This window comes from Rhinolophus hipposideros (assembly GCF_964194185.1).
Source record: "Rhinolophus hipposideros genome assembly, chromosome: 2".
Taxonomy (NCBI): Eukaryota; Metazoa; Chordata; class Mammalia; order Chiroptera; family Rhinolophidae; genus Rhinolophus; species Rhinolophus hipposideros.
In genome coordinates, this window is record NC_138048.1 from 53,575,932 (window position 1) to 53,601,442 (window position 25,511).

General features: G+C 47.4%; 1 protein-coding gene across 7 annotated transcripts in view; it reads left to right on the forward strand.

The window, feature by feature from the left end:
• The window catches only part of TMEM44 (transmembrane protein 44), a 33,607-nt gene that overhangs the window by 2,325 nt on the left and 5,771 nt on the right, over positions 1-25,511 (forward strand). For 3 of the 7 annotated variants that reach the window (XM_081074224.1, XM_081074226.1, XM_081074225.1), the window contains exons 2-9: positions 393-519; positions 2,062-2,155; positions 3,194-3,360; positions 3,574-3,660; positions 7,508-7,678; positions 9,055-9,192; positions 10,409-10,513; positions 15,796-15,954. In XM_081074224.1, the coding sequence (XP_080930350.1) occupies positions 393-519; positions 2,062-2,155; positions 3,194-3,360; positions 3,574-3,660; positions 7,508-7,678; positions 9,055-9,192; positions 10,409-10,513; positions 15,796-15,954 (1,048 nt within the window). The remainder of the gene's footprint in view (positions 1-392; positions 520-2,061; positions 2,156-3,193; positions 3,361-3,573; positions 3,661-7,507; positions 7,679-9,054; positions 9,193-10,408; positions 10,514-15,795; positions 15,955-25,511) is intronic. The other 4 variants (XM_081074227.1, XM_081074228.1, XM_081074229.1 and 1 more) reach the window with 2 other exon arrangements.

A 25,511-nucleotide genomic window follows, 5' to 3' on the forward strand; every position in this document is an offset into this window, starting at 1 on the left:
CCTTTTTAAATTTAGGCAATTAATTCTGCTCTACAGTGAACTGCAGTGATTGGGTTATTTTTATAACCCTCCTGTTTCCTTTCATAAAATAAAACCTGACAGCTAGTTTGTCAGCACTGAAAGATGGTCATGAACTTGAGTGGCCCAGATTTGTAGGAGGAAAGAAATTCCTCTTCATTAGAGAGGCTGGTCTGTTTCCTGCCCCAGGCCGGGAGCCTTTTGAGCCTTTCTTTTCCTGTCTGTAAACTAAGTTCAAAAATACCTGCTGAATACCTGGGGGAGAAAGTGCTTCATCAGGACAGACAGTCACAATTGCCCTTTTCAGACACCTGCTTTGGGAGCCCAAACTCACAGCTCACATGTTCCGTCCACACCCCTTTCTGTCCCCGCAGACTTCTCTATCTGAGATGTGCAAAGAAATCTGGACAGGACCAGTCGGCGCTGTGTGCTGCGTGCTGCCTTCTGACCAGCCTGTGTGACACAGTCGGGGCGGTACTGGCCAGACAGCTTGCCATCCAGGTGCGTCCGTCTTAGTCCCTTCCCATGTAAGGCGCAGGTCGCCTCAGGGCCTGTGCCCTTGCTGGTCTTTCTGCCCCCCTCCAATGTTCTTGCCCTGACAGCTACATGTCTCACTGCTCACGTCCTTCAACTCTGCTCAGAAGCCCCCTTCTCAATAAGGCCTCCCCTGCCCATCTGTTCATCTCCATCGTGGGCTCTTGAGACCACCTCATCCTGCTCTGGTTTTTCCACAGCTTACCCTCTAACGCACCTTCCACTTTGTGTACTGAGTATATGTTTTTTGCTATTGTAGTTAACCCGTACTAGAATGCCAGCTTCACACGGACAAGAATATATATATATATATATATATATATATATTTACCATAGTAAATATGTAGTAAATATATATATATTTACTACTATATTCCCATCCCTTAAAAGAGCAGCTGGCACATATTAGATGCTCAGTAAATAGTGGTTGTTGGTATTAATTGATTTTAGCAGCGGTGTCTGAATCCTTTCCCAGGTGTTGATGAGGGCTTTCGGGTGAGTGAGAAGCAGTTTTAAGTTTTCCCAAAGTCTAGGCCCTCACACAAACCTGTGTAGGAGGGGCCTATCCTTAAACATGTATCCCAAGAAACTCTGTAGGCTCCACTGCAGGGCCACTTCATAGGGGCTGGTCCTGGCCTTGTGCCTACCCAGGCAGACAGGACGGAGTAGGAGCGCAGCCTCGTGGTCGGGACACAGCTTGGGAGAGTTGTAGACCCTGCTTGGAGTAGTCTTGCCTCAGAAAGAGATCACCTCTCATTTTGGGTGCCCATTCTCAATAGCTGATGGAATATAATGAGTCCAATAGTAATAGTTGACATTTGTTAAATACTTAACTGCCTACTTGACACTGAGGGCTTTTCATGTATTAACCCATCTAATCCCCAAGTCATCTTGTGACATGGGTGCTCTCATTATCCCTGTTTTACACATGTGGAAACTGAGGCATAGAGAGGTTAAATAACTTCTCTAAGGCTAGCCTCTACTAAGTAGTAGTGCGAGGATACAAATCCCAGAGCACATGCTCTGAACAGTAATCACACTACCCTACTAGCTCATGCATTTATAAGTGGGTGCATTTTACTTTCTTCTGGGTGCTAGTCTAAGCTTTCTCCATGTATTGGCTCATGTAATCTGCTTAATGGTGAGGGAGACACTGTTATCTGTTTTACAGATGAGGAAACTGAGGCCCAGAGAAGGTCAGTGACTGGGCCAAAGTTACACAGCAGAGATTACACCGTGCAGTGGAGAGAGTGTGAAATAGGAAGTGGAGGGCTGGGTGCCTGTGCTGTCTCTACCAATGGGCAGCTTCATTCCTCGAGATTAGTCATTTAAGCACCCCCATCTCCTCAGCAGTCAAATGGACATGATCTCAACCTTTCTTGGGGTTGGGCGTCATCCCTGGAAGCACTATTATCAGTGGGATACATGTGGTAGAGGACATCCGGGATGACAGGTGCTGTGGTTGCTGAAAAAGGTTTGAACACCAACTCTATTTCCATTTGCTCCCAGGTTTTCACTGGTGCCTACCTAGCAGCTGTTGACTTGGTGAACTTTGTGTTCATTCTCTTCCCGGTCTGTGGCTCCAACTCCAAGTCTAATTCAGGTGAGTGTGTGGCCATCTGTTCCTGTCTTCATTCACCTACTCATTCATTAGCATGCTGAGTGCCCACTCCTGGTATCCCCCGCCCCGGGCTGGGCCCCTGCCTGGCAGAGAATGAACGAGCTCCCTGACATCAGACAGAGGAGGGAGACAGGGCCCTAAACAGTCCTTGGAGCTGCTAGTGAGGAGGGCAACCAGAAGACAGAAGGGGCTGCGGGTGTCAGGAAAGGCTGTGGCATTGGAATTGGGACTGTAGCTTTGGGGATTCCAGGTGAAAAGAACAGCGTGGGCAAAGGTCAAGAAGAGGGATGGTGCCCGGCTTGGCCGCATGATGTCAGTGGGCACGTCTGGGGTGGCCGAACAAAGCCTCACAGCTTCTTGAAATGGATACCAGGAGTGGGCATGGGCAGAGCAGGAAGTGACCGAGATGGGATGAGAAGTCCGTTGTGTGGGACGGGAGCTTTCTTGAGAAGGGGCAGGAATAGGCTTGGACCTTGTCCAAACAGGAAACGCTTGCATCGGTGGGGTAATTAATAGAAGATGCCCTCAGCTGCTCAATGCTACCCCGAGGAGAATTGTTCTTATTAGGATTGTTCGGAGGAGTATGTCTTCTATTTCAAGGAGACTTTCAAAGATGCTGCTCCGTGTCCCGCTCCCGGTTTTGGCACGCTGGCGCAAACATGTTCACTCACTGATACAGTCACCAAGTTTGTGCCGGCCTCTGAGGAGATTGTAGAAACTGCTAGGGCACAGTGGCTGCCCTCAGGGCACAAGACTAGGAGAGGTGATGCTGTGTGCACGGGTACTTATGATAAGGGATAATGGCACCCTGCCTCGAAACACCAAATGCTGTGAGAGGGCTGAGATAGGAGAAGAGCGCCCGTCGTGGCAGAAGTGTGGGTGGCGCAACCACAGGGCCTTGACCGGTGGGGAGGACCTGGTCTGGCACGGGGACTGGGTCGACACCCGTTCTTCCCAGCAGCTACCTATCAAGTTCCTCCAGATCCCAGGAGCTGTGTAGGACTTTGGTGTGTGTTGCAGGTCAGGGCTCCCAGGACAGGAAGAGGAGGCGGCGGCTCAGGGCCAGCATATTTGCCCTGGCCCTGCCCCTGAGCCTGGGCCCGGGCTGGGCTCTCTGGGCTGCTGTCCCGAAGGCTTCAGGCCCCATCCAAGGGCCACAGCGGAGGCTGCTGGGAAGTGTGCTGCAGGTGAGGCTGAGCCAGCTGGGGTTGGGGGTACAACGTGGGGGAGTGCAGGTCCCTTCCCTCCTCACAGTCCCAACAAACACCTCAGGTGTGTGTGGGCGGGGCAGGGTTAGGCCTTGTCTTTGTTGGGAGGAACCTACTAAAAGCAGAAAAGGACTGGTCTGGGATGCATGGTAGTCTCCTTGGGGGTGCTGAGTGTATCACCTGTTCCCACAGGACAATACTGAAATCCTCGGCTACCTGCTGGGTGGCGTCGCGGCCTTTGGCTCCTGGGCTTCCCGGATCCCCCCACTCTCCAGAATCGTGAGGCTGGGTTTGGGGCTGGACTGTGGGGCACTGTGGCAGGTCTTAGGCCGTCTGGGGGCATTGTTGAAGCTCAGAGCGGAGGGGTGGTGTCACCCCATGGCGAGGGCGGGGTGGAGGTGGGGGGCGTGGGCACCTGGCCCAGGGGAAGTGCTAAGGCCTCTTACTGTAGAGTCCACTGCATTCTCTCCATTTTGTGTAGCAAATGAAAAGCAGGCTCTCAGGAAAAAGCCACTGGGGTTGGACCAATAAGGAGCCCATAGGGAATGAGAAGGTTTTAGAGGATAGAATCATGTAGCTGCTGGGGTTCTTTGTATTCGAGAGCATCTTATTGGGAGATACCTTCTGAGCATCTGAGGTGAGGAAAGCCCTACGTTGGCCATTCCCTGGTACGGGGGGAGGTGCGGGGACATAGACATGACTTGAGATGCCGTGCTTACCCTTGGGAAGCTCCCAGGCTCGTGGAAGACACTGGGAAAATAGAGTCAAATATTTGGGGGTTTTGAAGAGGGAGAAAAGGCTCCTACACGATTCAAATGTGTGAAGGTGAAAACTGTTCATGCTGCCTGGCAGGTGGGTGCTGGGGAGGCCTCGGGGTGGCTCTGAAGGGAAGGTGGGATTTGAGGAGGCAGAGATGAGGGAAAGAGGAGAGCACACAGGAAAAGCCACCGAGGCAGGAAAATGCCTGCAGAAGAGTAAGATACCGTGGATGTGTGAAACCTGCTCTTACAGGAGGGTCTTGCTGAAGGCATAATGGCTGCGAATAACTCCAGAAATGTAATGGGCCTATCACTGGGTCTAAAAAAAAATCACTTGCCCAAGAGTATCATTTAATAGGAGTTCCAGGAGAACAGGTTTCGGGAATGGCAGGCGCTCAGTTGATCACGTGTAGGAAACTGCGGCTTATGCTGTTATGGCCAGAAACCTCGTGGGCCATGGGGTCTCATCAACAAAGGTGCAACCTCCATATCAAGGAGGGGAGAGGAGGGAGCACTGCTCTCCATTCAGTGACCCCTGGGACAGGTCTCCAGGTGGCATGGGGGCTGGGAAGCTGGTCACATGAAGGCCTTTGAAGGAACTGCTGCAGTGCCCTGACCACCCATGTTAGTTCCTAGTGCTGCCATCACAAAGTACCATAAACTTTGAACAACAGAAATGTACTGTCTCTAAGTCCTGGAGGCCAGCAGTCTAATATCGAGGCATCAGCAGGGCCACAGTCCCTCTGAAGGTGCTCGGGGAGGATCTGTTCTAGGCCTTCCAGGCCTCTGGTAGTTCCTTGGCAGGTGGCAGCATAGCTCCAGTGTTCACGTGGCATTCTCACGTGAGCGTCCCTGTGTCCATCTTGCCCCTGTTTATAAGGACAGTCATATGGATTAGGGCCCCCCTAATGGCCTCATCTTAGCTATCATCTGCAAAGACCCTACTTCCAAATAAGGTCACATTCACAGGCTCTGGGGTTGGGACTTTAACATCTTTTGGGGGGTCACAGTTCAACCCCTAGCACCACCCCACCTAAAATAGCCCAGGCTAGCCTCATCACTGTCACTCACTCTGCTTCATTTCCTTTATAGCATTTGTCACAACCCGAAATTAGCTCCTGCATTTATTTACCAAGTTGTTATCTTGGCAACAAGATAGAGGAATGTCACCACTGAGAGAGCAGGGGCCTCGTCTGTTTTATTCCCCACTGTATTCCAGGTGCTTGGGGCCTGCCCATGGTAGGTGCCAGCAAACACCTGTTAATGAGTGACTTAAGCTGGCCTGGGCAAAAGGAAGCTCATGGATGCAGGAATCAGAAGGGCTGCCTGGGGGCAGAAAGAGCAGCCTGTTCTCTGCAGTCTCGGAGAATAGAACCAAGACCAAGACTGGGAAGAGGTGCTGGGGCAGGGGGCATTTCCCATTCATGGGTTAGGCACTTTGCACGGTGCATGGCCTGTTGAGAGCAATCAGTATTGTTATTCCTTCCTTAGGAGGTAATGGGCTTCCCAACATCAAAGGCATTCAAGCCTGATGGCCACGTGGCAGGAAGATAAGTGATTGCATTGGGATTCAGTTTGGGGGCTGCCAGGTCTGAGTATCTCTGGTCCCATGAAGAAGAGCCCAGAGCTCAGGTCCCCTTATTAGGGAGAAACCCAGCAGGGTTTGGGCTGTTCTGGGAAGCTGCTTCCAATTTACCCCTGGTGGGGGTGCTGAGGAGTGAGTGGAATGGCTGAGTGGCTTTGGAGGGAGAAGTTTCCGTTCTTCTAGGAGCATGTCCTCACATGGACAATGAAATCCAGACTGACCGTAAGGCGTTGTGCTGACAATAGTGGGAGTCGTCACTGCTGCAAGAGCCATCTGAGGCATCCCAGCCTCCAGCCCCCAGCGGGGATTTGCCAGGCAGCCACCAGGCTAGGTGTCCTCCCAGCTTCTGTCCTCACCTGCTAGACGAGGCCCTCATGTGCTGGAGAAATTCCTGCCACATCGCGAGTCACCATGCCAGTTCCATTCTTCAAGTAGTTACTGAGCACCTCCTGTGCATCCAGCACTGTAGGCAAATAGAGCCCTGTAGGCCCTGGAACTGAGCCTGCAAAGAGACTGAGTTTTGCAGTCAGTGGGCACCGTGAATGTTGGCATGTGAGTGAGCAGGGCGCTCCCCCAGCTTGGGCTGATCGGCAACAGTGCCAAGAGGCAGAAGGGCCTACGTCCTAGCCCAGCTCTGCAAGTCACCTCCCATCTCTGGCCACCAGTGTCCTCTGTGAAATGGGGGCAGGCAGGCTTGAGGACCCTCCCAGGGGCTCCTCACCAGAGCTGTGCTGACTGGGGGAGCCGCTGCCTGGGCTGTGTGAGGTGGGAAGGGGTGCTGTTCCCACCCTCAGCCTCTGGGTCCCCTCCACTGGGTGCTGTCTGTACTGAGGGGATGGTGGGTCGGAAACAGGGAGGCCCAGGAACCAGACTAGAAGAAATGCAGAGGGACATGTAACACTCCTGAGGAATCCTTTCAAGAGTCAAAATAAAAATGAGGAAAATCGGCCCCAACAAGTTTTTAACCTGAATTTTTTCTGTTCCCTAGTCAAGGCCTATATATCTCTAAATATATCATCTAATGAGCAAATTAAGTTATAATATATGTATTCATTTAAATATACTATGTAATTATGTATAATTGGAAATATATAGCATGTGTGTATACATGAGGTATATATATAAAATGACTTTATACCTATAAAGGGTATTTACATATAAACATTGCATGTTTCCTTTTAAAAAATCAATATTTCTATTACTCATTCTCCAAAAATATCCCACTGGTTTCAAAATTTCCAGAATGTTACCTCTAATTTCCCTGACTTCCTGGTCTGGCCTTAGCTCTCCATAATTCAGTCTCCCTCATGTCCTCCCAGCTGACAGCCGCAAGCCCCTGCCCAGTACTGGGTGCCAGGGGTACCAAGATGGGGACCTCGGCCCTGCTCTTAGGAGCCCTCTGTCCTTCGGGCAGACGGATGTGTAAGGAGCTAAGTCATGATCAGGGTGAAAGGTGCTCCAGTACAGGGACGTGTCAGGTGTGATGGGACGCAGGAGAAGGAGTTACTTCGCTCTGCTTAGGGTGGAAGTGGGAACGGATGGTTTCCCAGAGTTGAGTTTAAGCCAGGATTTGAGGGGTGAGTAGCAGTTCACCAGGCAAGGGCAGCAGCTTGAGCAAAAGCCGGAAGCCCAACAGAAGTAGCACCCTTGGGGACTTGTCTTGGGGAGAGAGTTTGCCCTCCCCCCTTGCTCTGCTACCAGGCACTGGGGCTTAGCTCTAAGGGAACTGGGGATTGTGGGTAGCAGTGTTCGTCCCCGCCCCAGCTTTCTCCTCTCTGCCCAGTGCCGTGGTAAGACGTTTTCCTTCATCCACCTGTGGACCCGGCTCCTGTTCGCCCTGGCTGGCCTCCTGTACGCCTCAGCCATCGTGGCCCATGACCGGCGGCCTGACTACCTGCTGCGGGCCACTCCCTGGTTCCTGACCTCCCTCGGCCGTGCTGCGCTGGACCTCGCTGTATCCACCCAGGCCCAGCGGGGCTTGACTGCCTGTTTCTCATCTACTCTCTGCCCCTGCCATGCCCTCTTCCCCTCTTGCTGGATGGAAGTCTCTCCCAGTGGCCAGAAAGGTGGTTTGAAACCTGGGGCAGGCAGACACAATGGCAATGTGCATTTTGTTTTGTTTCCTTTTTTTTTTTTTTTAATGAGAATAATTATCTGTTGGTTGGAGCTCTGTGAGACAGCAAAAGGAGTTGTGAAAGTTCCTGGCCCTGGGATCAGAAGAGCTAGCTTCCAATCTCAGTTCTGCTCCCAGGTGGGGTTGGTTCCTGCCCTTTATGAACCTGTTTTCCTCATCTTTGCCTTGCCTTTCTCACAGGCTGAGAAAGGGCTTTGCAAGCTGACTTGCTGCGCAGGGGTAGTCATTCCCTCTCTTCTCTTTGGTCCTGGAGCCTGGGTTGGGAAAGCAGGGAGGAAAGTGGATAAGGGCTGCCCTTCATCAGTGATTATGAGCACCTTCCTGGTTCCCCAGGGTGTGGCCTGATGTGCTGAGACCCTGGTGACCTTGGCATAAGGACCTCAAGGACAAGCTAAGCTTAGACAGTGATGGGTGGAGATGGTGTGTGTGTGTGTGTGTGTGTGTGTGTGTGTGTGAGAAAAACCTGTGGATTTAGCATAAATAGTTCAGAAACTGATTTTCTCATGTACTGTGTTAGTTTGCTAGGGCTGACATAACAAACTGCCACAAACCTGATGGCTAAACAACAGAAATGTATTCTGTCAACTCTGGAGGCCAGCCGTGCAAAGTCCAGGCCAGGCCACATTGGCTCCAAACGCTCGCCAGGAGAATCTTTCCTTGTCTCTCCAGCTTCTGCTGGCTCCTGGTGTTCCTCGGCTTATGAACATAATTTTAATTTCTGCCTCCAATCTTCACATGGCCTTCTTCCCTTTGTGTACCTTTGTGTATCCTCTCCTCTTATAAGGCCTCCTGTTGTGGGAGTTAGGGTCCACCCCAATCCACTGTGACCTCATCTTCACTAATTTTTTAGTTGTGCATTTTGAGGTTCCAACTGGATATAAATGTGGGGCGGGGAGGTGAGGTGGGGGAACACTGTCAACCCAGTACAGATTGTACCTGTAAGCCAAGCCCTTCCAGGAAGATGTTTTCCAACATGCTTTTGATTAACTCATATTTCCTAAGTGTTCGTTAGAAGCAGGGTCTTGCTGGGTGCTGGACCCTCGTGGGGGAAGCGTAGAGTCATACCTGGCCCTGTCCTCAAATGAGCTCTCCATCCTGGGGAGGGATCGCAGAGGGTGGGGCCTTGGGTCAGAGCCGAAGGCAGCACTGGGCAGCTGAAGCATTCCACTTCCTTGGACCTTAGTTCCAAGTCTCAGATCATCTTCCTTTCCTGGGTGATGAAAAGCAAGATGAGGCGCGCCTTCGGATTTCCTTCAGAAGCCAGAGAGAGCACCGACACCCAAGCCCTTCTGACCTGCGCAGAGAAAGAAGACCACCAGGACGCGAGGAATGAGGCAGGTCTCACTGGCTAGGGAACTGCTAGTCCCACCCCTGTTTGCACTCGGAAGGAGCAGAGGCGGGCTCTCACCAGGGCCAGGCCTGGGGTCCTAGGGTCCCTCTGAACGTGGCCAGCTGGTCACTTTAAAAAAACCACTATTCGTGCCCAACAGTAGGGATGTCCTGAACAAACAAGATCTTCCATTTTCCCAGTTACAACATATACTGTAAAAGTTTTTTGATTACTTAATGAACTTTAATATATTTTAAGCAATGTAGGTCAAATAGTCAAATGTCCACTTATGCTATTTAGGGATTTACATACATATATGCACACATTATATACACATGCAAGAGTGTATGTATATATGTATATACATGTATGTACACATTTTATACATATATATAATATTTAATTTTCGTACTACATAAATTAATATGTAATCTGACTGAGATAATGAAATAGAAGATAGTGGTGGGTATGGCCAAGGTAAAAGGGATTTACATAGGTGCTTGGACCAAAGATCCAGTTCCCATGAAGGTTCCAATGGGAGGTTATTGTCATCCATTCTAAAATTTATTGTGAAATATAACCTAAAAGGGAGCTACAATATTTAAAGAGAGCCCTGTGTGTCTTAGGGTTCTGAAGGGAAGAAGTTGAGACTTTGCAATCGCTTCATCAGTCCTTTAGAGAAATGGTTCTCAAAGTGTGGTCCCTGGACCAGCACCGCCTGGGAGCTTGTTAGGTTTCACCTAGCTCTACCAAATCCTAAACTCAGAGTGTTTTAATAAGTGCACTGGGCACTCCTGACAGTTTGAGAACCACTGCTTTACAAAAGTATTCGTTTAGCACCCGCTGCACTAGTTCCCAAACTTGACCATACTTTACAATTATCTATGGGACTTTTAAACTCTGCAGGTCACATCCATACCAATTAAGTCAGAATATCTGGCAGCGGGAGGAAGGGTGAGAATTAAACATTAGTTATTTTGTTTTTTTAAATTGCCCCGGTGATTCCACTGTGAAGAAAAGTTTAGGAATCGTTGACCCACTGTGATCTCCAAGAGAGAGAGAAGATACATCTTATAGGAAGCAGAAAGTGAGATGCCATAAAATAATAGAAAAAACACTTCAGGGGTTCTTTTGAAGAAAATGGGACCTTGTTTTTAGAAAATGTCTCCTGACTTTAAGAATTCCCCTCCCCTTTCTGTCTCCTTGTCTCTGCTTGAAAGAATTTGGATTGGGTGCCTCTCACCACACTACCGCACTGCAAGTCACCAAGGACAATGGCAGCCATCAGTCGCTACATGGAGCTGACCATTGAGCCAGTGCAGCAGGTGAGTGGCCATGGGCCACAGCCAGGGGTCCAGAGGGTGACAAGTAGTTATAGAAGGCTTCCTGGAAGAGGTGGCCCTTTAGCTGCAGAATGGACAGGAGGAGGCAGAAAAGCATGAAAAAGAGGAAGGAGCTCCAGGGTAGATGAAGGTGAGTTTGGGAGATGAAAGGCTAAAGAAGAGGCAAGGGTGAGATCGTCACACCATGGAAGCTATCATCCTGAGGTGATGGAAGTCTAGGAAGCCTCAGGACTAGAGACTCAGGGTCAGACATGCATTTTAGAGCCATCAGGCAATATTGGAGGGCAGACTAGGGGGAGATGAGATTAGAATTAAGGCAGCCAGTGAGGATCTCTTGTAAGTTCAGGAAAGTGGTGGTATGGACTGAACCAAGGCTGGAGCAAATGGAGAAGCAGAGATGGCGTGGGGAGAGTTGGCAAGTAGAGAGTTGAGGGAAGTGAGGATGTGGGGGTGAGGGAGACCGAGGGCTCCAGATGTCTCCCAGGGCTCTGGCCTGCATGTGGGGTTCCTCAGGAGGAAAAGGATTAGAGAAAAGAAGGAGAGAGATGACAAGTCCTCTCTGTTGTCCCACTGGCCCACTAAGAGTGTTCTTGTCTACCAGGTTGCCGGTGACCTCCAGCTTGCTAAATCCTGGGGTCATTTCTGTCCTAGTTGAGATTTAGCTCACTTGGCCACTAGTGATGTAGGAATATTTCTCTGTGAGTCCCCAAATGCTTGATGTAGGGGATTTTTGAGTGAGTGAGTGCCGGGATTGTGTCTCGTGAGACTGAAGAATGGAAACACGGACCCAGGAGAGGCAAAGAGTTTTAGAAAGAGGATAGTTTATTGAAAGCAAAGGGTCAGAGCTCCCTAGCGGGAGGGAGTACCCAGTGACTGAGGCAAAAGTTCTTACCTTTTATACCTTCCCTTGCCTGCTTGGGGAAGGGGGCTGGAGCCTTCTCATAGAATTCAATCCTCAGGTTTGTCCTGTTTGCCCATCCTGAAGGGATTAACAAAATAACCCATTCCTATCTGCTCCTTTGTCTGGCCAGAAGGGATTTGAGATAATTTATTAACCTCAAGGCACGTTCTCATAGCTCTGTCCTGGAATGAAGGAGACATTCCAAAACCTGGAGTTTGAGGATATGGCTGCTTTTTGTAGACCAGGGACCTGCCTGTCTCCCTAACGATATGCTAACTAACCTGTCTCACAAACTCCTTGTGACTTCTGGGGTCCTCCCTTTCCTGGCTTTGCTGCCACCCTCACAGGTCTTCTTTCCCCGTCACTGTCACTTCTGCTAGCTCCTCCTGGTGAGCTTGACGTTAAGAATGCCAGGGCCCCAAGTGCAGTCCCAACAGGGCCCCCTTCTCTTGGTATCCTCCTCCAGCCCTCTAGTGCCACAGCCGTGCAGACCAGCTCTTGCTGATTTCCCCCGTGCTTGTCTCCGTCCATTTCCTCTCCCTCCACTCCAGTGTTGACTGCTGGCTGCCTACTCAGCGTCACCACATGGCATCTCACTGTTACCGCGTCCAAAACGGAATTCTGGGTTTCCATGCCCAGACCTCTCCCCATCGTCCTCGTCTCAGTAAAGGACACCATTTTCTGTGCACTGGGTCAAACCCAAAGTTCCTCTCTTTCCCTCACTATGCACCCCTGCCCATCTGATCCATTTTCAAGTCTTGTAAATACTGCTTTTTAATTACATACAGTAGCGACAGAATTGGTTTTCCTCTCCACTGCTATTTTTGTCCCATCCTCTCCATCTGCAAGGGTCTCTTACAAATGTAAATTACATCTTGTTTCTCCTTTGTTTAAAACCCTCCTCTGGCTTTCCATTCCAGCAGAATGAAATGGAAACCCCTTCCACAGGCTTGCAAGACCCTGTCAACGCTGAGCTCCCTCCCTGACTGCCTCCTATTCCCTTTCCCTTTTCACTCCTCCCTCCAGGCATAGGATTTCTCTTCCTTCCTCTGCCTAGATGCTCTTCCTTCAGATTTTTTTGTTGTTTCTTTTTTCCAACATAGTTGGCTTTTCTTCAGACTTCAATTAAAATGTCACCTTCTCCAAAGTTCTCCCCCAACCACCCATTCAAAAATAGCCTCCATCTCTGTTGTGTTACTTTACTTTATTACTTTTTAAAATGCTCTGCAAAGCACGTAGCAGGATCTTTTCCTTTTGTTGGTCGTCTGTTTCCTGCTGGGATATAACCTTTGTCTCCTTCCGTTTTGTTTGCCTAGACTCTGGTGTGTCACATCACAGGCTCTCGGTGTAGCTGTGCTGGGAACACAGAGTTCAGTGGGACCACCCCTGCAGGACATACTGATACTCAGAGAGAGTTTGCGCCTGAGACATAAGTTTTATTCTTTGTTGTTCTTCCTTGGAAAGTGGGTGCAGGTAACCTGTATGTGCTGTAAGTGAAGTTCAGGGAGAATGAGAGCATGCTTTCACAATGAAGTGCCCACTTCAGCCATTAAATCCTTCTGATGGGAAGGTGGGTAGGTGATGGGAGGCCCTGAGGAAAGCACGGAACCCTGGCAGCCAAAGCTTTACACAAGACATTTGTAAATCATGGGACTTCTGAAAAATAATAGAGCAAAAGTGGCATTCCCTTTAACCGTTCCAGTACTTGAATCTTGAGTCTGTTCCTGCTGGGGAACAGACTCCACGAGAGGAGGGTGTTCCTCTTTCATTCTCTTCCACTGAGATTTTTTTGAGCAAATGCTTGCCCTCGGCCTCTTCCTTCTGTGCCCAGCAGAGGGCGAGAGGTGTCTTGGAGACAGCTCCCAGGTGGAAGCCTGGAGCCCCACCTTCCAACCGGGGCAGGAAGCCACTTCCCTGGGCTCTAGAGCCTCCATACCCATGATGGTCTATTTATTGAGGGCTAACTATTTGCCAGGCTCTGAGTATATAATAACAGCCAATGCTTCCATGATTTTTATTGTACTGGTCATAGTGCTTAGAGTAGCGGCCCAAGTGTTTTACATAGATTAACTCTTTTAATCCTCCAACCAACGGTTAAGGAACTTGCTCAAGATCACCCAGTTTGTCAGTGGTAGAATCAGGAGTCAGACTTGTCTCTCCCTGAGTCTGTGCCCTTGACCACTATGTACACTGCCTCTTGGCCTAATCACTGACACCAAAGTAAGCACTTGATAAATGGCTTTTTTGAAATTATCATGAACACAAATTTTCACAACAATGGACGAGGTAGATACTATTATTAGGTCGGTGCAAAAGTAACTGCGGTCTAAAAGGTTAAAAAAAAGTTGCAAAAACCTCAATTACTTTTGCACCAACCTAATATTATGTATTAACAATTAATCATTTTATTATTATTTTAAACTGAGGCGCAGAGAAGATTAAGTCACTTGCCCAAGATCCCATAGTTAGAAAATTACAGATACAGGTTTCAAACTAAGCCTGTTTGATTCTGGGACCTGAGCTTTTATAAAGAGAACATACGCTCTGTGCTGCCATATCATGCCAGCTCAGTCAGCAAACGTTTTCTTTTTTTCATGAGAATTTCCCAGTGGGCAGGGTTGTACTGAGATATATGTCATGTGCGTTGATATATGTCCTGATTGGACAGCCACCTGGAAGTGGGCAACAAGTGGTACCACAAGATCCCTCCCGCCCCCACCCCTGAGCATTAGTCCTAAGGAGGGATTTTCCAAGAGGTACAGCCCAGATTCAGGCTGAGCTGAGAGGTCAGGGGCCTTGGGGTCCTGGGGAGCAACAGGTTGGAGTGTGTGAAAACTCAAGTTTATCTGTTCGCTCAGGTGTGGTCAGGCCCTGAGGAATTTGTAGCATCTATCATTGTTGTTGCCTGGGAGCCATGTGCTTCCCCCACCTCCCCCACCCTGCCCAGGGGTGGCCCAGAGATGCTGCCTCTGTCTCCTTTGTAGACTTTCTCTGCCTGTTCAGCCGACTCTCACAGGAAACTATGCATTTACACTGAAGACATGCTCCAGTCACGCTGAAGCCCTGTGTGATTTGGGGTCCAATATGAGTAGCTGTTCCTCTCATGTGTCTGGGTCATTTACACCTGAGTCCTGTGATACCACTTGAAAGGAAGCAAGGCAGGGATTACCACCCCCTTTTATAGATTAAGAAATGAGACTGAGGGAGGATTAATTTCTTGCCACGGTGACATGGTTAGTTGGTGGAAGATACAGGTCCAGAAGGTGGGTTGTTCCCACCGCAGTGTGTCAGTGGAATGACTTGAATCCTGCGTGGCTCTGAAACCCTAGCCCACAGAGTTTCAAGAATCTCTAAGGAAGTACCTCCTCCCTGCTGCCCCCACTCCTGCTGTGAGGCCTATGGGAGGAAGCTCTCTTCCGAGGTAGATACAGATATAGATATAAATAGAAAGATGGTTGATAGATAGACAATTGATAGAATGTAGATAGAAAGATAGATGATTGATAGACGTTTGGTTGATAGAAGTTTGATAGATAGTAGATAGGTAATAGAATATAGATAGAGGATAGACATGATTGGTAGATAATGGATAGAAGGATAGATGATAGAATATAGATAAAAAGATTGATAGATACATAGATAGATGATAGAAAGTTGATAAATGATAGATGGTCGATTGACAGATAATAGATAGAATATAGATAGAAAGATTATGATATATAGATGGGAGATAGATAGACAGATAGATAATCCCCCTTAAACCTTCCCAGCTCACTTTCTGCTGCTGGTGGGTATGAGTCTGTAAAGCATCTGTGGGGTGCATTTTTGGCAACAGCTGTCCAAATTTCAAATGCACAGACCCTCTAACCCCCAAGTTCCACTTCTAGGAATGTATCCTTTAAATCCCCTGACATTTTAGATGTACAATATAATTTACTTTTGCAATCAGTATTGATTGTAAAAGAGACTGGAAATACGCTAAAGATCCATCAGTAGATTGGGAACACCTATACAATGCTACCAAAAAGTCTGATCTAATAGTATCTCTACGACATACTAAGTTTTTAAAACAGCAAGCTGCATGAGAGAGTGTGGAACATGCTACCATTTGTGGAAATATATACATGTATGTGCATATATATGCATTTGATCACGTGTTTCGACTGTCTGGAAGGATACACAGGAAAGTGAGCTCTGGCTGCCTCTGGGAGGACTAGGTGGCTGGTGGAGGAGGGTGGAGGTAGGCGTTGCACTCTACACCCTTTCCTACCTTTTGAATACTGGAGTATGTGCGTGCTTTTACAATTCAAAAGTAAAGAAAAGAAGTCAGCTTCCTGCCCGCCCTTCCCCACACACCTTGCAGGCAGGCTGCAGCGCCACCAGGCTGCCTGGCGACGGACAAACAAACACCGGAGCTGCATCCCTGCAGGAGCCCCCCTTCTACCCTCCCGTTCAGGTCATCCGGGCCCGCGTGTCTTCCAGCAGCTCCTCCGAGGTCCCCTCCATCAACTCCGACCTTGAGGTACACGCGGTTGCTTGCGGAGGGGTGCATGGTTGCCCTCCTTCACCAACCCTTACCAGTGCCTCCTGAGTGCTTGTGCTGCGGTTGTGAAATCCACCCACGCTAACCTCACGCATGCTAAATACGGAATAAGCCTCTGCTGGCTTCTGTGTGAGGAGTTTCCCACACTGTCAGTGCTGAGAAGGGCTTTCCACAGGCAGATGAGTCAGGGAAACATTGCGTAGTGCAGCGTGGTCTCCAAGAATCACTTGCACATTCAAGTCTTAGGCAAATAAATGCACGAATAATAAACTTTGAAAGGGTCTCAGTGTTTCCCAACTCATCTGACCATGGAAGCTTCCCCTCCATCCCAGGAGCAGCAGAATCCTATGGTGCCATCAGGGTTACGGCGGGGAGGGGGCCGGGGGAGGGGGGGGGGAGGGGGCGGTGTCATAGAGGTCTGACAATTAAATTGGCGAACTTGTTGCAACAATGTTGCTAACCTTTTTTGATATCAGAGGGATTATTCATTCTGAATTTGTACCAACTGGACAGTTAACCAAGTTTGCTATGTAAAAGTGCTGAAAAGGCTGCGTGAAAAAGTTAGACAACCTGAACTTTTCGCCAACACTGCATGGCTCCTGCATCAGGGCAGTGCACCAGCTCACACAGCACTGTCTGTGAGGGAGTTTTTAGCCAGTAAACAAATAGCTGTACTGGAACACCCTCCCTACTCACCTGATCTGGCCCCCAATGACTTCTTTCTTTACCTGAAGATAAAGGAAATATTGAAAGGAAGACATTTTGATGACATTCAGGACATCAAGGGTAATATGACAACAGCTCTGATGGCCATTCCAGAAAAAGAGTTCCAAAATTGCTTTGAAGGGTGGACTAGGCACTGGCATCAGTGCATAGCTTCCCAAGGGGAGTACTTCTAAGGTGATGATAGTGATATTCAGCAATGAGGTAGGTAGCACTTTTTCTAGGATGAGTTTGCGAGCTTAATTGTCTGACCTCATACAAGCCTGGCACTTTCACAAACTTTGCCTCATTTTGAATTTTTGGATCCGTAAACAAAACATCACATTTCGGATATTGCACATGGGTGTAACCCTCTCGTCTGAGCTGTCCTGTAACTCTCAGCCCCACACCTGTGGCTTCCAGCCCTATTTATGGGGAAGTTTCCCTTTGTGGAAAAGGAGAACAAGGGCAGTGTAGTGGACAGCTGCTGTCAGCAGGAAGGTGTCAACTGTATTTTGGGGGTGGAAGGACTGTCTTTCATTCTGGATTTGTGTTCTACTATGTTAAAATGCCCTTTTATGAAGTGATGATAGTGGTAGTTGCCATTGAGTTTTTTTGTTTTGGGCTTTATTTGGCAAAATAATCCATTAGTTGTTCTAAGTAAGTCCCCCAAATTTCTTGAACTCATAGTGGACCCTGAAATCCTAAAGACTCAGAGCCATTGATCTGTGGGATAAAGTCCAGATTCCTTAGTGTGAGGTTCCAGACCTTTCGCACCTGCCCCCCAGCTTTGTGCTCCTCCCCTGCCCTCACCTAGATGTCCACGTTGGCCGTGTCTGTGGCATGTTTCCCCATTCCCAGCCTCTGGGCCTTTCTACCTGGGGTTTTCTCTGACCCAATTTCCATGTGTCAGAATCCTACCCAGATGCCACCTGTTATGTGAAACTAACCCACCCTCCGCCCTACACGCACACACATACAAACACACACACGTTGTAAAGTCCTTCCCTTGAGTGCCCAGCGCATATACCTCTCTCACACAACTTCCATTGTTTGCTGTATAGCAGGTGAGCTGTGTGGGCCTGTCTCCCTTGCCAGGCTGTGCAGGAGTTTGTAGGTGGAGGGCCAGGGCCGCCTGCATCTTTTTCTATCCCTCAGCACAGCTGGTCATGGAGAGCTGGGTTTTGAGTGAGGAATTCTGCACCAGAACAAGGACCATTTGGGGTCCGTGTATCCCAGCGTCGTGCAGTGTTGTTTATTTCTTGGATCCAGTCCCCCAAGACACATGGCTTGTCAGCCTGGAGCCAGCAGTCTGGGCAGAGATCTAAAGACTTAACAGGGAAAGAATGAGCCTGACAACAAAGTATGTTCAGTGAGGAGAAGGGACAGTTAAGTCAGCAAGTCAGGGATGGGCTGGGGAAAGCGGGAAGCAGCTTTCACTCTGTGGAAACAAGGGCACATTTGTCGCTCACCCGCAATTAGAGGTAAGGACTGGACAGTGACCTTGAGAAATTCGGACATTTGTCTTTGTGGCTAGTGTGGGTCATTTCTGTTTGGCACTCCTTATTCTTCTCCTACTCTATTATCTCTCTCTTTTTAGACTTTTTTTTTAACTATATAAATCCGAAGGGGACAAGGTCACACTTAAATTAGGCAAATGGAAATGAATGTTTTTGCTCATGTAAGCAATGTATTTAAGAAGTGCAGCTACCCCAACCCACACTCCCATAACCCCCAGCTCAGTCCTCCTGTGTCACTCCCTAAAACATACCTGCATACACTATGAATGACAAAGCTACAGAGTTCTGTAAAGAAACACCTTAGAATTTCACTAGACATATACACTAACAGGTCAAATGTTAGTGCCAATACAAAAGTTTAATATATGAGCAGGACACAGTGAAGCTTTTCTCAGGTTTGTGATCCATTGGGCCACTGGTAATCTACATTTTCTGTTTTTAAAAGTAATACATATTTATTATAGAAAATTTGGAAAATATAAAGAAGGAAATTAAAATTAATCCACAAGCTTGCCAACAAATGGCTGCCACTGGATGGAGGGATTGTGCAGGCCTGATAGCCTGCCCTGTTTTTCAGAGCAATGTTCCTTAAAGATCCTGGTTCCTTTGTGGCTGAATGTGAGCCAGAAGGTGTCTTTGAACAGATGAGTGTAACCCAGTATATGACCTGTCCGTTTCATAGCACACATTTTCTCAGGGTGGAATTTAACAGAAAAGTGCGTGAGGACATGGACTGTCCCAAACCCCTCTCATAGGGTGGAAGGTACTTGGTCAGTTGGTTATGGCCGAGAGTCTGATCTTTGCCTTACTTGTCCAGACCACACTCCTAAGGGACAAACGCATATGGATCAATGCTGGGGCCCCAGGTCGTCACTTCCTCTGGGGTGTAGCTTCTCTTACTCCCAGGATTTCACAATTTAAATATCTCGTGACATTGGGTTGAGACTTTGGGCTCCTTTCCCCTCTCTTGGGATGCCCGCCACCCCCACCTGTCTCCCCTGGGTCTGCTAAGGGGGGTTCGGTGCCCTCAACCACCTCTCCTGGTCTGTGTCTGTTGCCAACCAACCTTGCTTCTGCTTCTGCTTGGCCCCATGGGTCCGTAAGTGAATGCTGTCCAGCCCCCACCGTGGAGGCCTGTGAGCCTGGGGGCCACTGTGTGTCATTAAGATAATGTGTGTCTCTCTTCTGTGGTCCTTCGTGATTTTATAACTCAACTCTCGGATGGTGGTTTTATGTCCATGTCTTTGGGGCACATGCCAACTATTTCAAATACTTCCTGCAGCGCTGGGGAAGGTAGAGAAAAAGAAAAAGAGTGCTGCCTCCACAATACACTATAGCCACAGCACTCTGACTCGCTAAGTGCTTTTAAATCCATTAAGAAGAATAACAGTGCTCACTGCTAGCAGCGACTGTGTACATGTCAGGAACCACACACTGCATAGTCTATTCTTTACAAGCATAATCCTGCCAACAGCCCTGAGAAGGTACCTTTGTTATTCTTGTTTTCCAGAAGAGGGGACTGGGACTCAGTGAATTTAAGTAAATGGTCAACAACAACAACAATGATAGGTGACAGACCTGGAATTGGAAACCAGCTCTGTCCGGCTCTGAAATCCCTGTTGTAACCACTGCTTTAGCAGGAACTGGTACCCAGGGAGGTGTGCAGGACCAGATCTATCAACTATCATTCCCATTTTAGAGATGAGAAAACTGACTCCCCAGGACACTTTCCACTCACCCGTGCTCTGCCTGGGTTTTCTGGGAGTGCCGTCTGTAATAGACAGGATAAAACATTGGGATTTGCAAGTAATTCCAATGATGGCAGAACAGGCAAAGGGGTGAGACAGAGACAGATTTAGTCTGTGGGAGCTCTTATGGAGGGAGAATTTGGATTATTTTCACATTTCCTCAAGTGTCCACTGGCTGGGCTGGTCGGGGCACCAGGTGAATGACCTTGGAGCCTCAATGTGACCCATGACCTTTTAGAGAAGCCATTTGCTTGGGCTGTGCAGATTTCCAGACATCTCCACAAGAGATGGCACACTCCACAGAGACTGTGGATCCACTCATTCATTCGCTCACTCACTTACCCATTTCACACAAGGTAGACCCAGTCCTGGCACCGTCATCCGGAGGGCGTACTGGACAGATGTTGAGTAAGGATGACTGCCCCCATGGTCCAGAGGTGGGGGCCGAGGCCAGACAGAGCAAGGCTTTTGGGCGTAGCCTTCTCACTTTCCTGTTTATGAGTGCAGGGTTGACTTTCCCCCAGCATTGAAACTGTTCCTCTGTCTTTTAAAAGTTTTATTTTTTTTAGCCCCTGGCATGCAAGAAAAGATTAAGTACAGTTTTGTGACAAAAGAGCATTTCGTCATTTTTTTTTCTTCTGTGCTTCCTAGCAATGCCATAGACCTGGCATAAGAAGCTTCGTAGGAATCGTACAAGGAGGACGTTTCTGTCATTGGAACAAAGTCTGCATGTTGGAGAATGACTGTGACTGGAGCTGGTGCAGTTGTGTGTGCGCGCTGTGGGGGGGGGTGTGGGGAGGCAGGAGGGGGAGGGCAGGAGGGGGATGAGCACGGAGCCAAACACCAGATTGCTCTGTCTGATAGAGGGTCAGATCCCAGGCCTGTGTGTCCCGTTAATTCTGTGCCTCAGGCGCTTGACTACTGGGACTGCTTGTTCCCACTCCAAACCCTGCTTCCAGCACCAGCAGATTAGGACACAGTCCCATGGATGTTTGCCATTCTTAAAGCCAAATCATTCTTTTAAGGAATAAATAAATCACTCACACACACACACACACACACACACACACACACACACACACGCAGTGCTCATTTTAAAAGAAAATACATACATTTAAGTAAGAAGAAAGAGGCCAGAATATTCCAGTAGGCACCAAAGGCCAGAAATGAAGTTGAGGATGTGGGTTCACCCTGCCATGAGACAATGAAAGATAATGCATCCTAAAACGTGTGAGGCAGTCAGCGGGTTCCCTGTGGGTGAGGACAGATGCTCCACAGGGCCCCCACAGGGCACCGGCTATGCAGGAGAAAGGACTGACCAGGATTCGGGCAGACACAGGCACTTGTCAGGGTTCCTGCTGCCCTGCACTGCACTTGCACTGGACTTCTTGAGTTTTTGTTTCTCCCTCTGTGAATAGACATCGTGAGACCAGCCCTGCCTGTATTACAGAGGGAATATGAGGATCAAATGTGGGTGCTGCTGGGGTTTTGCAAGACAATCGAAGGCGTGATATGCCGTGCACTGGAATATGGGCTAGAAGTGGACTCCAGTCCTCACTCCGGCACTTTTAGCCTTGGAAACAGGCCATGCCCATTCAGTTCTCCGGACCTGCTCTGAAGGTGGAGGTAGTGAGCTCAGGGAAGATACTGAAGCTCCACCAAGATCAGAATGTAAAGGAGCTTTGATGCAGGAGAGCACTGGTCCCCTAAATGCTCATTCTGAAAGCCCCGTTTTGGACTGGGTGTCTGACTTAGCAATGTGACCCTAAGTGTCAGTGTGTTGTTGAAAGAGGTAGACGGAGGTCAGTCACACTGAGTCAATTCTTAGAAGTAGAAAGGCTTCCATTTAGAAAATGAAAGGATCAACCACCAGCCAAACGCGTTAATGCCCTTCACAGCACCGCAGCTCAGGCCGCTGGGTCTGCCCAGATGCCACTCTCAGAATACCTCCTCTGGCCACCTCAGTGTCTAGAAGCATTTCCAAGTCCATTGCCCCCAATCCAGGGAAGAGCCTTACTACTTCCGCTGGAACCAGAGCAGGCACTCCTGACTGGGCCCCTGCCTCCATCTCTCCTTCCATTTCTGTCCTACCCAGGATCTTCCCAATACTCGATCCCAGCCCCATGGCCTCCCTGCTCTCAAGCCTTCTGCGGCTCTTTACTACTTACAGTTTAAGTCCGAACCCCTTAACCTGACCTCCAGGACACTTAGTGGTCTGGCCCTGGGCCAACTCGCCAGGATTTTCTCAGCACATCCAGGCAGCTTGCCCTTCTCTGGGTTCCTCTGCTTATTTCAGTCTTCTCTTTCTGACCTTCAAAGTCCTGGCGAAATCCTGCTTCCTTCAGGAAGTCTTCCTGGTGTTCCTGGTAAGGTGCTAGATTTAACAGGCAAAAAATACAGGACGTCAATGAAATTTTAATTTCAGATGAACATACCTACACCAAAACATTATTTATCCAAAATTCGGATTTCACTGGGCGTCCTGTGTTTTATCTGGCAACCCTGCTTCTGAATCAAACTTGCCAACTTCTGGCCCTTCCCTAGATCACTTCTTCAGTTCTTTTGAGCAACAAAGTTTCTTCTAAAAAATCAGGAGCATACAATGTTGTATGTCAATTATATCTCAATAAAATAGAAGAAAATGATCTTTAAAAGTCAGGAACAGGAGCCAAGGTGGCCAAGTCCTTTCCTACGAGGTATCTTGGGACTTGGCCTAGAACAGTGCTTGCTCCCAACCCTTGGTGCCCACTGTTTTAACACATATGGCTTCTCCATCTTGGCCCTTTTGTTCCAACCTTGGGATGTCCCTGTAGTGAAACTGTGTGTCATCTTTATAAAGGAAATCACATTGTGGGTCAGAACTTCTCTCTTGCTGATCTGGTACGCGGTGGGCCTTGCATAGAGCACCTCAGCCTGTGACGCCTATTCTCATCTCACATCCTGTTTCTCTCACAGCAGCCCAGGAAGCAAGAGCAGTGCGGGGAACTTGGGCAGTTAGAGAGGAGGAAAAAAGTATGGGAGGTGAAATGGTGCTTGATCCAAAGTGTCAAAGAACTGCTTAATTAGCTAGTGTGTGGATTAAAAAAAGAAAGAAAGAAAGAAAAAGGATGAGATTTTGAAGCATCTGGTAGAATGTTTAAAAGTCTGTAAGGTATCAGGTCAAAAGGAAATCTACTTAATAAAATTAAGAGAGAACTGTAGCTAGTACGTATCCGTCCAGTCTTAATCCTTTATAATCAGAAGGGGAAAAGAAGCTTTATAATCGGTCCTGAGTCCAGCACCATCTCACCTCCTCAATCTTGGGGGAAGTCACTTCTCCCCAAATATAAGAGGTGGGAGTTGGACAAATGGTCAGTGACGGCCCATCCAGCTCCCACAATGCAAAGTGACTGTTTCTTCAATTGCTAAGACACACCTCAAAATCTTCAGGAACAAAGGAAAAGTTACCACATGTCCTGTGGACAGGTTTCAGAAGCATGAAAAAGAGTGCTTTTAGAAATGAGGTCAATGGAAATACTACATGCCGTGGTTCACAAAGGTGATAGAATTGCTGTCCTAAGGACAATTTAAGGATGTATGAAACTATTCATTGCATTTTAAGCAAGAAAAGTCATTTCTACAATTTGATGTGAGTGTGTGTGTGTGTGTGTGTGTGTGTGTTTCAGAGGGCTATTCAATAACTTCATAGAGACTTTTTTGGAGATAGAATTATGGGCCATTTTTATTTTGTTATTTTTTGAAAAAAAACTTCTATACAACAATGAACACATTTTGCTCTAGAAACGGGGAAAAGACTTTAAGATGTGACTTATTTTCACTTTTTTAGAGGGTGGGGAGAGACCTCAATTACAGAGATTTGGTGTAATTGTACTCTTCAGGCACATTATCATCACTCGTTTAAAAAGTAACTTAAAAAAGAAATCTTGACTACGACCTCCGCTAGAGGGCACTCTTAAATTTTCGACTGCCTGTGATGCGTGCCGAAGATTTACAAAGGCAGTTTCAAGGTTTCATTTCAATCCAGTTGGGGGGACTCTTAAGCTTCTTTGTTTGTTTGCTCAGCTTTAAATAAACTTTTTTATTTTGGGATAATTGTAGATTTACAGGAAAATTGCAAAGATAGTACAGAGAGTTCCTGTATACCTTTACCCACCCAGTTTCCCCTAGTGTTAACATCTTGTACAACCATGTTACATTTGTTAACACTAACAAATTAACATTATTTCAGCACTATTAACTAAACTACAGACTTCATTTGGACTTCACGAGTTTTTCCATTAGTGTTCTTATTCTGTTCCAGGATACAATCCCCTTTATCACATGGCATTTAGTAAATTTTTTGTGTGTGTTTTGTTTTTTGTTTTTTGTTGTTGTTTTTTAATAGTTGGACATCATTTATATCCCTCACAAAGTGGTAACACCCCTCCCCCGATCTACTACCCCTCTGACATCGCTTACAGCCTTTACATTTCCACTGTCTCTATTTCTAATGCTGTACTTCACTTCTTATAAATATATATATATATATATATATATATAATTTTAGTTCACGTTCATTACTGTTCAGCTTCAGCTTCAGGTGTACAATGTAGTGGTCAGGCATCTACACCGACCATGAATTGGTCTGCCTAATAAGAAAAGTGTCCATCAGATACACTACAAAATCTTTACAACTTTATTGATTATATTCGTGAAACTGTCTTTCATATCCCCATGGCAATCTTGTGGTTACTGATTGTGCTTTCTAATCCCCTCATCTTCCCCCTTATCCCCACACCCCCCTCCCATCTAGCAACCCTGTTTTTCTTCATCTCTGAGGCTGTTTCTGATTAGTTCGTTCAGTTATTCTTTTCTTTAGATTCCACATATAAGTGAGATCATATAGTATTTGTCTTTCTCCATCTGACTTATTTCACTTAGCATAGTGTTCTCTAGGTCCATCCATACTGTTGCAAATGGTAAGATTTCATTCTTCTTTATGGCTGCTTAATACTCCATGCATTTAGTAAATTTTTTAACAAACAAACAAAACACTCACTGTAATAACAACAGATTGCTATTTCTGTTTTGCGTGAACATCTGTATTTATTTGTAAAAGTTATTTAACTTTTTTAATTCCTATGTTGTCATCAACATTTCTGTCTTGAAGTGTGCATGGAACCATTAATTTTTTAAATTATTTATTTTTTTCAGTTACAGTAGACATTCAATATTATTTCATATGAGTTTCAGTTATACAGCATAGTAGTTGGACTTTTATATAATTTATGAAGTGAGCCCCCTCGATTAGTTTAGTACCCACCCAGCACTGTACATGGTTGTACAAAATTATTGGCTATGTTCTCTATGCTGTACTTTATGTGGAATCATTATTTTCAGTAATTTTGTGTTTTTTCTAATTAATCTTTTTTTTTTCAGTTTATGTTCCCCCAAGCGGGATGTCATTAAAATATGACTGCGATGGAATTATCACTATTTTTTTTAGATATAATAATGGCAATGTGCTTAGGATTTAAGGGAAAAGTCCTTGTCAATGAGGTACATACTGAAGTATTTACAGATGAAA